Source organism: Amblyomma americanum, chromosome 1 (genome assembly GCF_052857255.1).
Source record: "Amblyomma americanum isolate KBUSLIRL-KWMA chromosome 1, ASM5285725v1, whole genome shotgun sequence".
Classification (NCBI taxonomy): domain Eukaryota; kingdom Metazoa; phylum Arthropoda; class Arachnida; order Ixodida; family Ixodidae; genus Amblyomma; species Amblyomma americanum.
In genome coordinates, this window is record NC_135497.1 from 245708554 (window position 1) to 245723269 (window position 14716).

At 46.4% G+C, this 14716-nt stretch overlaps 1 protein-coding gene and 1 pseudogene across 1 annotated transcript in view; one reads left to right on the plus strand and one right to left on the minus strand.

Annotated features, from left to right (window-relative positions):
- Window positions 1-364: 364 nt before the first annotated feature.
- LOC144116459 (uncharacterized) lies at window positions 365-5019 on the minus strand (annotated as a pseudogene).
- Window positions 5020-14287: 9268 nt separating this feature from the next.
- Window positions 14288-14716, plus strand: part of LOC144116469 (uncharacterized) — a 51199-nt gene continuing 50770 nt past the window's right edge. The window contains exon 1 of the mRNA XM_077651196.1: window positions 14288-14306. Within this exon, the coding sequence (XP_077507322.1) occupies window positions 14288-14306 (19 nt within the window). The remainder of the gene's footprint in view (window positions 14307-14716) is intronic.

Consider the following 14716-nt stretch of genomic DNA (forward strand, 5'->3'; position numbering starts at 1 on the left):
TCTTGTCCGAAAAAAGAATGACCGTGACTAGCTTTGTTCAGGAGCTGTACGGGCTACACAGTTCGCATCGATCAAAAGAACCAGGACGCTCAGCAGGTTCTCTCTTATTCATAAAACACGGCCAACAAGAAAAATGCGTAACCAATTCATCAAACGCCCTTTTCAGACTGACCGGCGCACTTGAAGTTTGATGCAACCGGTAAAACAGTGCGGCCTCAAATACGCCGGCGCGATCGAAAAATGTCTCCAGCTTTGCAGGTTCCTAGTTTGCACCACAGGTATTTTAATCTGAGGCTTGCGTTGCTTACCCGCAGTAGTCGCTCGGCGTGACAACCGCGGAGCTGGTCACCCTAAGCCGGTTCAGCTACCCCTGCTGCTGCTGCTGTAGTGCGCTGGAGGCCGCGTATCCGCGCACTTTGCCCATGATCTTGAACTTCCCCTTTACTTCCTGCAGCAGGCCTGACTGCAGCACGCCGGAGTTGGTGCCCAGGAAGGCGGCGCCGTTGCCGCGGGCCTGGTTGTAGAAGTACGTCCGCTCGAAGCCCTCCTCGACCTGCTGGCCCTGGGTCTGCCGGAAGCCGCCGCACTCGCAGAACTGGCCGCCGCCGCCTCCGAGCAGAGGGCCGCCATCCGCAACCAAGGGAACGCCTACAGCGGGGCTTCCGCCGGCCGTGCTTCCCTCTGCCCTGGCCGTGACCCTGGCCTCTCCCGCAACCGAGGCCCTTGCCCTGGCCTTGGCAGCTCGTGTTGCACACTGCCAGCGCCAGCAGCAGCAACAAAGTTGTCGCCTGTTCCGGATGAGAGAGCAGAACAGGGCGGGCGGTCTTTCAGTCTCACAAGTCACATGTGGAGCGGCAATCGCCTTTAAGAATGACTCTCCGCGTTACTCGTCGACGTCTGCCCCAGGACGAGGCATTGTTGGGGCATGCGACACAGCCGCAGTGATACAACTTGCAAATTTATGCAGTCGGCCACAAAATGAAATTGCGTATAGTGTTTTGGGTAAGGGGCTCATATCTCATGAACGTGCTTATTTTTTATAGCGTTTGCTTCGTCCATCCCGTCTGTAGCAGTCTCCATCTCTCTATGTCTGTATATCAACAGCACTTCACTGACTGATTGTTATTGCATGACAAGAACGCCGCTTGGAAAATCACAACGATAGTAATTCCAGCTGGTGAATCCCCGTTCTGCACCTCAGGAATGCTATATACGTATACGTGTGTGCGTGTGTGTGTGTGTGTGCGCGCGTGCGCGCGTGTGTGTGTGTGTGACTATTACACTTAGGCTATTTGTTGCAATTAGACACTTGTAGCCTGCCGTTTCTAATAGCCATTGCCATATCAGTTTTCAGAATTACGAAAACGCGATCACCCTCGCCGCTCTGGCTAATGAAAATTTGTATTTTTGCTTTGCCTACATGCTTGCAGCCGATGCAGCCAATGCAGCGCATGTATTTTCGCACGATCAAAAGACACGGCAGCTGCCGAGGGCGGCGTTGAAGGCCCGAGGGAAGCGTATATAGTCCCCGTTCCGTTCTCTGTTTCGGTATCGCTTGCAGTGCCTTATGTCCCATTGAAAACAGCATTAGGGATGGGCCACGGGCAGGCGCCCAAAGACTAAACTCTTGGATGATTAGAAGGGGTTATAATGGGCGCATCCTAAAATAAGACGGAGTCCAGCACGCCCCCGCCCGTGCCCACACTTCCAGCGGTCTTCCTCTTCCTCGCTGGCCGGACTGCGAAGACGATGAAAAGGGCTCAACTAGAGTCACTAAATAAAACTTAGAGTACCGACACTGTAGCCCGTCGGTAAGCAGGGGCGGCCATTTTGGTGTTTATCATTGTTGTCAGATTGCCGCTTCTGCAACTTCGCCGCTAATTTCTGCCCAACCATTTCGTAATCAACGCTGCTAGCCATCCTGACGCTGCTGCGGGAATCGTGCGGCTTGGAACTGCTCAGATGCGAAGGGTACAGCCGTTACCATCAGTTTATGCTTTCGTCGTGGAGAGACACTCCTTGCATTATGAGCTTAAATATTCCAGGTTATTGTTGATTATTCTGGGCAAATTTTTCTTAACTCTCCACAATCGGCGTTGCACTGTTCGTATGCTTTATTATATATTGCGATAGGCGATCGCCTCCTCAGTAGAGGCTGTTGCTATAACACTTCATGGGTTGAATTTTAAACTTGCTTTTGTTTCCTAGGAGCTAATGTGTCAACACTGCGGGAGTGTTGCTAATGGCTCAATGTAGGAAGCGGTCGAGTGCAATGCTACTACGGGTATCTTCGCGGTGACTCCAAAATTTTACAGGAGAAATTTACGTGGGCTCTGGCTGAGCAATTCACGGTGATTAAGGCAAGGGTAACCCCGCTGGAGGTAAAATAACGCTGGGAGCGCTGGTGACTGCTTCAAACAGTGGCTTAATCTTGAAGCGAATGGCAGCGAGCCGTCTGCACGCGTATTCTCAACATGCAGCCGGTGTTACTCGATGGTCAGTACGCTTCCTGAGCACAGTAATCACTATAATTATGTGAAACTTTGGGAGCTGGTTACAGGTAATGGCATTATCGTGCGATACACTAACGCGGGCATTCGATTTTCAGCGTCGGTTTTCGTGCATGCACCTGCTCGCCGGCTGAATTTTGGGAAGCACATAGCGTGCTTCTGCTAGTCATAACTTTAAAAACCTTGCCACCCGACCGCAAATGCTTTCAAATGTGGGGAAAAATTGCTTATTGAAAGTACGGAAAGGAACACAGCTCAGCACGCGCTGGACCAGCCACATGCTTTGGATTTTATTTTTCGGGAGAAAGAGACAGCGAATTGTAAAGTGCATGCTTCACTGATAGTGGTTCTGGGCAGTATCCATACACGTATTTCATTCCAGATTGATTGAAAGAACCGCAAGGAAATTATGGGAAACCCTAACATCTGGTGCTGGATTACCTCACTTACGAATACTGGAAATAAAGTGCGGTATACTATTTCATAATAACAATGATGATGTGCTATTTAGCTTAAGTCTAGCTTGGATAGTTTATCTAGTTTGTAACGCAGTGGAACTAACCAAAAACTCGACACTGTTCTCTGCAATTTCATTAAGCAGTTTTCATTTACTGAGACTCAACTCTATAAAAAATAACCACTTTCAGGAGCCAAAAGCACTTACCGCGTGAAAGCGGCGCTACGAATTCAACATCCCAACAGAATATTTTTATTCACGAGATAACACCTTACATAAAATACAAATTCAGTCAGTGTTAAAAACAATGTGGACAAATGACAGCATGAACAATGTGAAGCCTTTTGAGAACACTGCAGCTGCTACACAACCAATGCTTCATATAGTTCGAGATTACATGAACTAAAATAGCATCAGATGAAACCAAACTTCTTCATGTAAAAAAAAAGCAATTTTATACTTTTGCATGAAGCAAGAAAAAATGATTGCCATACGAACAGGCAACTGCTGCCTTTTTATTCCACTGCTGAACTTAAGACTATAGCAAGGACATCATTGCAATATCACTTGTGTGCGTGCACACGCACACAGACACACACACACGCACACAAAGTGACCAGGCGCTTGGGAGAATATCAGTAAATACACTTCCAAGGTAACACATAGAAAAATTTTGTGCGGGCACATGTACACATAAAAAAGGCCATGTTACTTTTGAAAATATGTAAACACATGGCTGAAGTCACATCATGCTGCGGATCTAGGAAAACAGGCCTTTCAAGAATATGATCGCAACGAAAAAGAAGGTCATTCAACTAAATTATAAAATCCATAAAAACAATGAGCCACAACCGCCGCAAGTCATAATATAGACCAGGTCAACAGTCATCAGAACAATTCTAGGTGGCGCATAATAAATCCTCCATTTCTTCACAAACAATTCAGACCAGCATAAACATGAAGAAAGACTATTCCACTCCGTGACAGTTCCAGAAGAGAACTTCACTTAAACCTATTGGCTCATGCAAAAATTGGGGCTAATAAATGCTCGCGTACACGTGTTGTTTTAGTACAGGCCAATTCGATACAATTAGGAATATCTGCTTTCAAATTGTTAGAGATGTAACTGTGAAGAAGTACGAGACAGCTAACTTTTCTTCTTATTGCTAGAGGCTGTTAATTACTGTTTTCAGTTAATGCATTAGGAGAATCTGTCCAATATTTTTTGCTGCGTGCACTCCACTTGTGCGATGTTCTGTTTATTATGCGCATGCCACACTGCTTCCGCATGTTAAAGCAGAAGCCTCTAATCGCTCATTGTCAAGGTCATCTGCTGTTAGCAGAAACTGTCACAGCTTTCCGGCCTCCTGACTGGTCTCCTCTCTGTTGTGACGTCACTGATTGAGGTTGCCTCCTGATTCGGCACTGTGTGGCCTGACGTCACCGTCTGCTTGGGTGTGGTGTGGCTGCGACGGCAGTTTACTTTGCGGTATCGTGCGGGAAGGACCCCTCGTCTCGCCAAACAAGTCTCCCAACACGCGACGTGCAGCAGCGGCTGAACGCAAGCAGCTCTCAAGAGAGGCTGAGCGTATACGGTCGCATGTATCAGGGCGGCGAGGCGCGTCCGAGTTGTTTGCCTCCGCGCTGTTTCCGACGCAACAAATTGCCATTGGCAATGGTGTGAGGCTTCCGCCGTTTCACACTTTAGTCTCGAAAATGTGTTTTCTGTAATTATTCTTTGAGACCTCACACAAGTCAGGTACGCACACAATTCAGTTTCAAAGCTTTTAATAAACCATACTTTTCTTCATGCTGATGAGCTGAAGTCATCAATATGAAAGGACCAAGTAACTTTGTTTGTGAGGGTTAATGCGAAGTATTTGTAACTCTCTACCTACAAAATAAGACAGTTACGAAGTGTATAACTATGAAGCCTGGGCTCTTTCTTTGTGATTTGTTACAATACAGCTTTCTCTTGCCTAATGTCCATACTCCAGCGCTCACACGAGTCGGCAACTGCTGCCACGGATTTTTGTAGTCACAGAAGGTCATGGTTGCTTCCTTCCTCTTTGAAAACAATCGTCAGCAAACAGCCTCACAAATAAGGCCTTTTCAATAACATCCACTATGTAACCTTGCGTCACTAGGACATCTTGCGCTTGAATCGCTTAGCGATTGCTTGTACCCAGGTGCACCAATCATATATGTTGGTTCTGTAGGACTTGTGCCAGTCGAGTGCTGCACCACGATGTCGTGATGGCCTTCAGCATAGTGAGACGTTCCATCCAGTTCGCGAGGGAGGCGACGCATTCGGCCTCTTCAAGGACCCTGTCAGGCTCTCTCGCATGGTACCTTCAAAGGTGCGAATTGCTGTTGTAGTGTCTCCAAACAAATGCATTTGAAGTGCATGTGTGTTCCGTAACAGAGCTTGGGCGAATTGGCATTGCATTTCTGCAATCACACCGAAGATGCCAGTTGAAGAATAGGGACGTGTCCCGCTGTCTTCGTCTCTATATGGGTGGAGTCGTGACTTATGTGTACAGCTAGGACCATAGTCGCCTCTTGTTGTCTTGCTGGACTCTTAAAGCAGTAGTCGCGGAACATGTAGTGCTCCATTGGCTGTTTGATCTAGTCCGTGATCGTTGCTCAAGTTCAATGCTTGCAGTAGCGTGTGCAGCTGCACCCTGATGTCCTTTATTTTGTTCCGGAGGTCAACAACGGGGCTTGTATCCACGTCCGTAGATGGCTGTGCCATATTTAAAAATCTGAGGCCGACAAAATAAAGCCTAGAATATTCTTTATCTGCCTTTGCCACGTGCACTTCTTCATCGCTCTCTTCTGCATGTGCGCTGCTCCAGGGCACCAGATCACGATCACATTCTTATAGAGGCAAGAAACATAAGCACCCACGTGGACGAAATTTCGGCATATGTTAAACGTCTCGAGGTGGCCTAAATTAATCCCAGGCCGTTCATTGCGGAATGCCTTTTGTTTGCTTTCACTTCTGTGCTCTGCAGTCAACAAACATATTAGCGAATCGGAGAAATAGGTGCTCTCATCCCTACACTTTTGGATCCATATTTCGCCTTTGCGGCCTTCTCCTTGCTGCTGAGCTTCCGTAGTGCAATTCGTAGCCGCAGCATGGGGAAAGCTTGGGATAGGCGCCTTTACAGATCATGGCAATGTGCAAAGCTGTATGCGAGTTTGCACGTGTCCAAGGTAGCATTCGTAAGCGAGGAGAGGGAAACAGTTAAGGCCACTTGCTCGTGGTCACGGAACACCTTATCGGCATGTTGCAGCAGGCTCACAACGTGACGTGAAGGACGAGTGAGGGGGCTCGGTTGTGGCTGCGACCGATACGATTTCAGCTTTAAAAGCTGGTTGTTTTGCTCTACAGGCTCCGCTTCAAGACTCTCCTTGCATGTGTTGCATAGCTTGTACTTCTTGGTCACGCTATGGGTGATGTACCCGGACACATAAACAAGCGATTAATTTTGCACCTCGTCAAGGGGGGGGGGGGGGGCATCATCGTCAAGAAGGCTGCCATCCAAGAGCTTATCTTCTGCTGCCTTCACACCGTTCTTCAAAGCTGCTTTTTTATTTCAACAAACTCAATAAGGTCTACTGAGTCATCGATGTCATAGTTGCCCTTTGTGCTTGGTTTAAAGAACTGGCTCAACATTATGAGCCTCTGCATCAGTTTAAACTCTAGTGGCCTCGGCACTGCGTGTCTCGAGCGAATGCAGGAGAAGAGGTTCTCCAGGGCACCCTGTGTCATCCTGCACAACACAAACTTGAACTTGTGCCCACTTAGAAGCTGGTGTTGAATGTGGAGTGCACTAGGCGTTGTGATGAGCACACCAGCTTGGAGAGGCTTCGACATTTCCTTCGCGTTACGGGATTTTATGGAAACATGTGCAAAAATCTCTATGAATTCCTTGAGAAAAGCCACTGCCTCATCATGCGCATCCTGCTTGAAAAGGGTAATTGCAGTGCCGATATACCGTGATTTGATTAGTGTAAACCACCGGAACACACCTTCTACAAACCAAGCTGTGGTTAGAGCCTATGATTGCAGGAGCCGAAGGCTCACTAGGGTACGCATAGCCGCACCAACACTGTGGTTCAGAACTGCAGCCGGAGAAGCCACATTCATTTTGGCAAAATGACCAGGGTCACGCTGTGCAGGTTTCAGGTGAGAAGCCAACTTAAGGTCCCGTTCTGCGTCGATTACAGAAAGTTCCCTAATGTGCTTCACAGACACCTGCGAGAAGCACAAAACAGATTTGAAAACGGTTTAAACCTTGCCGTAGTTTAAAAGACCACAGCTTAAGCAATGTCACAATGTCCCTGTTTCACTGCAAAGTTAAATGTGATTTTGAACAAAACTGAAGTTTGAAGTAAAATGCAAGTTAATGTGGCATTCAATCATGCCCACTAAGTCCATCATTAGAGAATTAGGTTCCTCAATACAGATTGGCAGCCTGATTACCCTGACCGTACGGGGCATCAGCCAAGAAGTACAGCTGTCGACCACGTTGGCCGCACACGGATGCCTGCAAAGACACCAAGGGCTTGACTGAGCGAGTTACAGAGATCCCAGATCTCTTCCACAGTCCGTTGTTGCTGGGCCTAATGTCAGAAATCACAGCATCCACGTGACACCCAGCCGCTTCACACTTTTCAATCACAGAAAACAGGACATCTTTAAAAAAAAGAGCCATCGATAGAGTCCCCTGCAACAGAATGAAACCAAAAAATGCCAAATGGGTTGAGGTTGATTTACTAAAGAAAAAATGTACAAAGATGAGGCTTATGCTGGTTTACATTGTACACAAGGCTGCAGTCACGTTTTCAGTTTGTAATGGAAAGAGAAGTGGGCAGAGAAACTGATGACTGAGAGGCGATACAAAAAGTGTTAAAAACAAAGCAGCATTAAGAGAGAACAGCCGCACTACAAATATCTGGCATGGCACAGTTCTCCACGGAAGAAAGAAATTCACAGGAAATCAACATTCAGCCACGGGGGCCCCTCACTTGCTGTTTCCCCTGAGCATAATGAAAGTACAGCAATCTTTATTGCGTCCTGAAAGTAATAGAATGCTTCGGCAGCTACTATGTGACACAAGTCCTAGTTCAATGATAAGAGAAAGTTTGTCATGTCTGGTGAGGACTGTGAAATTTCCTTTACTTTTCGAAAAAGCATCCCTCGCAGCCTGAGTAGATTTGGGACATTAAACCCAATAAACCGAACAAACGTTTAAAAGTTGTGTACTTATCAGGTGGTTTCAGGGTTTCCCTTTCAGTATACCCCGTAGTTCAAAAAAAACCCATTGGCATCATAACAAGCACAAATGCCAACATCACGCTGGATTACTTTGGCTTCCACTGTACGCATACAGGAATATTAAAAAACATGTTGGCAATTACACTTTTTGTAGTGCAAATTTCGAGCTCAGCTGTTGAGATATAATCTTCTTTGCAGTGATATCATCTCTTACTGCGGCAATTATGCCTTGGAATCAACCTGAAGGCAGAACGAAAACACAATGCAAATTATAACAGGCTGTCGAGAAACTTGTTTTGAAATGCCCTACGAAGAGAAATTCCTGCACCTCTACACCTTAGATTATTAAAACACTTACATTATTAAAACAGAATGAAGAACTATTATTCTCTTTATTTTTTAGCGGGAGCTGTTTGCGATTCTTTCTCCAGGGTAAACAGCTGCGGCATTCGCGTCATAGAGAGGCGTAATCAATGAATCTAGCGTTCGCGGAAAGACAATATTATCCCTGTGTACTCGGGCCACGAGGACTTGTGAGCCTGGGAGAGGGGGCTCTTGGGAGTGCGCCGGCTTCAGTCACGTGATATAGGTGCACCTGGAACCCAGTGCAGAGGTGGGGCGGGGGTTCTGCGCTGCAGATATTTCACTGCCTCTCCGCCGGGTATTCCGAAAAATGTGGGAGTATTTAAAGCGGCTTTAACGTCGACTTCGCAAGCACTCGCAAGCCCAGCCAGGTTTTGCCTTTATGCAATTTTCGCATCCTAATTGAGATTTCTTCATATACCTTCATTCACCAATTATGCAGAACTCTTTTTCTTTAGTAGTACATTTTTCAAAGTACATTTCTATTTGCATAAATGATCTTTACAGTGTGCATTGCTCTCAGACGTGTCTTCGATGCGAATCAGTTGGCACTATAATATGTTTTTTATTTTTTCTGCCTCTGTGGCTGAAAGTGGGGCTTTCAACGAGAAGAGGCAGGGTAGCTTTGAGTTCAATCCTACTTGCTTTTACAGGGTCCTGTTAGATGGAAGGGCCCAAAGGCTCGGACGGACCAAAGGGAGAGGGTGTATGTATTTAACCGCTAGTTCTGTCAGTTTTTAATGTTGGCTATAGCCTTCGCTGTCAGTTGGAGCCGACGTTAAACGTATAAAGAGCCTTAGCTCTTACTCATCACGTTTCGAGATTTCGTTGGGTCTGCTGCCACTCTTGATACCAGCGCCATCTGTGGCTGCAACTAGAAAACAGCGCATCTCGGATTGAGACTTGCAGCGCCATCTACAATAGCATTAATATAAACAACCACCTGCCGCGTGCCAATGATGACGTCACGGTCCTATATGGTGGATAGAGGTGGAACGACATGAGTATGACGTTAATGGTTTCGGTTTCTCGAATCCAAGAAGCCCGCCATTAAATTTGGCTGTGCCCCTTCTCATCCCCCCTCGCCCCCCGCATGGAATCGCGCAACATTTCATGAGACTGTGGAAGGAACCTTCAATAAATATTGGTTCCAGAGAATTGTAGCGTGTATCATTCTGTTTTGAAATGAAAAGGTGGATAATAAATGCAAGAAAACAAAGAATAATTGCGTTGACCTAGTTTTTGCAGTACAAAAATAAATATCTCAGTTAATTGGTCGCTCTGAATTTCCCTTACTTGAATGCCGATTTTTGTCTCGCTTTTTTTTTTCGTACGCGTGCTGCGTCTTGTGTGCAAATGCCGTTGGCTTTTGAGCAGGTATTATATTTTTATTTCTTTGTGGGGAAAGCGACTGCAGAAACCCGAAGGAATTCCGGAACATAAAGGCGTTCAGGTAAATAAATCCCAACTTTTTATTCCAGGGAAAAGTGGCATATTTGAACATTCAGCTCAAGCATGAGACTCATCGCATACTCGCTCCAAACCCAGCATGTGGGAAAAAAAGCAGCAACATCAGGATAACGAGCAAGAAAATTTAACCCCTGCAGATAAAGTAACATATAAGAAGTAAAAAAAAACTGAAAAATAAACGGATAAATTGAATAAAAAATCTAAAAAGAGGGGACCATCTCTTATCAAAAGCATGACAAACAATCGTAACAAAAGCACTTATACATGAGAAGCAAAAGCAGTCAGAAACCGAAAAACGACAGCACTAAAAAGGATAAAACCAATAACAAACATTCTCCTAAAGAACAACAACAAACAAACACAACAGACGGCCGCTAGAAATGGAGGGCTGAAAGTCGCAGAGTACAAGAGGTCGCAAAAAGTTATCAAGAAATGAAACTTCAATTCTACGGAGGGATACCAAAGAGTGCTAAAAAAAGTGCTTCCCTTATTTTTATTCATAAAAGCCTCAAGTATTTCACGTGCCACCTGATCGCAACTCGAGTCCAGAATCCTTATTCCGTTAAGCCTTGGCTCACACTTTCATTCTTTACAATGGGGAGGCAAATTCGGCCCGCCTCCGTTTTCTAGCGATTTCTGTCTTTCTTGATCGTGTCCTTGTTAGCACCGCCGTTCATTTCATCATGCACCAACTCACCCGTCAGGCTGTTATTCTAAATAAATCCCATTTTCCACAGCTGGCACTGCAGCACAGCAGACACTGCGGCGCAAAATAATGTTATCATTTTCTTTTTTTATGCAGGGGCTAGCCGGAATGAAAGGTGAAACTGGACCTCACGTAAGGAAGTATAATATTTTAGCGAAAAAATACCACTTTGGTTCTCCGACCATAACCGGTAATTTGAACTTCCTGCTTTTTTTATTTGTTACACGGACTCGCAGGTCCCCCGTGAGTATACCCTTTAAGAAATCTCTACTAGCATGATAGCTATGCGTGATGTGATTTCTTACTCTTGCCAAGTGAAGTACGTTTTTGCTTTCATCTGCTTTTTGTTCATATATGTGTGCATGGTCATTGTCACCAATGATGGACTTCGCTCAAAATATTTAGCATGATGTTGACAATAACCGAAAGGCAAAATCTATTATTTAGGCGCGCTGCTAATATGTCCTCAGACGAAAACGCATCTCGGAAGAGAGAACGGTTACGTAAATAGTATCTTGAAGGTTATACTAACGTAACATCTGGAAACGAACAGTGCATTTAAAGAAGCGCAATAGCTCTGGAAATCATTTCGCCCATTGCAGGACCAATTTCACCTGGTAAACTCGCCGAAGTTAACTTCTATATATGCCGAAGTGGCTATTAATTCTAGACTCCTGGAGCTTGCTTAAATACTAGGCCATATCATTCCAAAATGCAAACCATATTATTACAAGAATTCAACTGTTCGTCGAAAGGTAGCACTGTTTGAAGCCGTTGTCTTTCTTCCAATCGGAAACTGTGGGTGCCGGAAGCTTTGACCTGAGCTGAAAGTGGAAGCGTGAAGAGGAGAGATGTATCCTGGCGGCATTTTAGGTATAACGAGACAAACATCACAGTATAGTCAGTAGACGACCATAATGAAAACTGTTTATACACAACTAATCACTAATGCTCTTTGAAATGTCAGGAGCTAGAGCATAGCTGAAAGCGACAATCTCTTGGCTCTCGCGGCTAAGGAACGCACCTACTCAGTATTCCCTTAACGTCCGGAAGCTTTTAACCAGACCTGATATCGCAAACCACACGAGTTTCCATTTCGACCCGCCACGGTGGCTCAGTGGTTTTGGTGCCCGGCGGCTGTGCCCGAATGAGCGGGTTGGAATCCTGACCTGGCGGTAATGGAGCCGAAATGCAACAGCGCGGCCGCGTGCTGTGCGATGAGAGTGCATCTTAAACAAACCAAGGTGGTCGAAATTAATACTCGGTCCCCAACTTTGGCGTTCATTCATTGCCCATCTCTACCACATTATACAATTTTTGCATTTACCTGGCGCCGAAATATGGCCGCAGCAGCCGAGATTTTGTCCCGCGATCGTAGGCTCACAACTTGAACGGTAAAACCACTGAGCCATGGCGGTGGCAACGAAACATCTTGTGCAAGGTCAATAACCGCTGACACCTTTATTTTACGACGTCAGCCCTTTTCAGTGGAGGCAACCATTTTTTTTGTATGCTGCGGAACTTCGCTATGGCTAAGTCGAAGGGGGTCCAAGATCATTTCGTTACGACCGCTACTTCATTACAGGCGCATTAAAATTGGCCGCAGCTGTCACATGTCAACAGGTATCCTGGCAAGGTGTAGACCGAGGACAACATGTGTGGCGTTTAGTCTGCCACCGATCTGTGTTTGGGCAGTCTCCAAAACTCGCACCAAACGCTCCCGACGCGGCCCAATATAGGTACACGATATACACATGTCAGCCTTCTCATCACAGGCGCATTTTTTTTCCCGCGGGGCCTAGCTAATGACTCTTGAAGCAATGTTGTCATAGAGGACGGGATGAAACTCATCCAGAATATTTGGCCCAATGTTCTCGGTTCTGAAGCAGATACGAACACAGGTGAAAGAGGGCGCGGCGGTGATTCCCCGGCTGTAGTGGCCGATTTTGTTTTCTTCCCCGCATGACGCATGAGCTCGCAGGCTTCACTGCATGACAGAACTGAATATCTGGGGACGACTACAGTAGACTGAAGTCTACCGCAGAACCGTTCATAATTTCTGAAAGCTCCCTCAATTGCTTCGGATACATATGTCTCTTACCTTATTTCCTGTTCCTTGCACACTGCGGGTGACGGCACTAGTGATTGCTTCTTTGTTGCCGAATATTGCAGACGGCTGGCGCGAGGTGACGTCAAAGCCCCTCGCTACCTGACACTTTGTACCCGATGCGACCGCTTCGATTGTGGCCGTGTTCTGGTGAACGGAAGTCAACTTAGGCTTTTTGTTTTCAGCCGCTGTCACTAATTTTGACCTTGTGAAACAAGCGGCGTGTCGATGTCGTCAGGCCGCGAAAACCGAAACTGGTGAGCACACGGCACCTAAGAAGCACAGCACGCTCCCAGCGAGCCAAGCAGATCGAGTGGGTTGGAGAGCGGGGAGCGCCAATGACCTTGGCGACTCTGTCGAGACGCAACATGCAATGCGCGCCGCCTGAAGTGGCATTCTTGACTGGGCCGCGGGCTCGAGTTTCGGTAAAAATGGGTGCGCGGGCATCTCACGCCGAAGCCGACGAACAGTGAAGGGAAACGCTCATGCGGGCCTCATGCGAAAAGTATGTTTGTGCGGCGTTGTAGCGAGCCCGTTATGCGCGGCCATTTCAATTTTTCGCATCGAATGGCTACAGAACGGCGGCGTATCGTTACAAACGGATAAACTCAGCACGAAATGGCCAGTGATGCTCAATTTTTTTCATTATGTCACGTCGTAGGAAGTTTTTCTTCGTAAAAACGAGGTAATTAATACATGATCACCTATAGGAGCTTCGAAGGGGAACAGGTATTCTTTTGTTATATCCATTGTTTCGTTATAAACAGTTTTGTTATAGCTAGGTTTAACTATATAGCTTGAATTGTCTATTCGTGTCAAACTCAATGTTTGCCGTGCTTTTTCTTCAAGAAGCGTTGTGTAGTGTAGGAACGGAAAGAATATCGGGAGAGCTGCGAAGCGCCAACCGCATGTGGCAATAATTCGCGGCGACACTGTCACTCATTGCGTCGCTCAGCTTCTGGGTTTGCAGAAAATTTCGCTTATAGCCCGAAAGTAGCTCACGAGACTGGCCAATGACAGAATGCTTTGAGGGTACGTAACTTCCAATCTAGATATTTTGAGAGTAAAGATTGTTTTTCTAGCATGGTTTCAGCGGGAGAAGCCGCTCACGCTTACTACGTCTGAGCCATGCATGCAAATAGTTCAGTAAATAATTGGTAGGAATAGAACAAGAAATCCTGTTGTGTGGTATGTATTGTTATTTATTATGCAAAGAGAAACGTCACTTATTGCAAGTGTCAGCACCGTAGAAAGTAGTTTGGCACCACTGCGCCGTGTCTCTTAGAAATGCGATGTGTTGCCAGAGGAATTCTCATAAGGGCTTTTATCGTTGTTTAGTCTTAAAAGGGGGTGGGAGGGGGGGTACTAGCATCGTAATAGTCCCCTGATGACACGAGGTGACAACGGTGAGGCGGCGGCAACATAGCGGCACTGCAAATGCGCCGCTCTGTCGCCAAGTCTCGTGGCTTCGTGCGGGTGTACCAGCGGCCGCGGTATGCGAATGCCGTCGCCATCGTATGTCACGTTGCCAGGGAGACGGCGTCATGCGGTTACCGCTTTACATCTGTCTTGGTGATGATCCCACTATGATGAAACAGGCAGTGTCACCTGTAGGTTGAAAATAAGGAAATAGCCGCATTCTGCTGAACTTTGTGTCGGCAAACCTTGAAAGTAATCGTGAAACCAAACTTCACGATGTTCATGAACATATAATGCTGTGAAGTGAGCGCACTTTCCTGGAGAACGTGAAGTCCACAGCACCGCACAAACACCACGTTGCAGCATGCTGCACTGTGGGAACAAGTACCCAGGATCT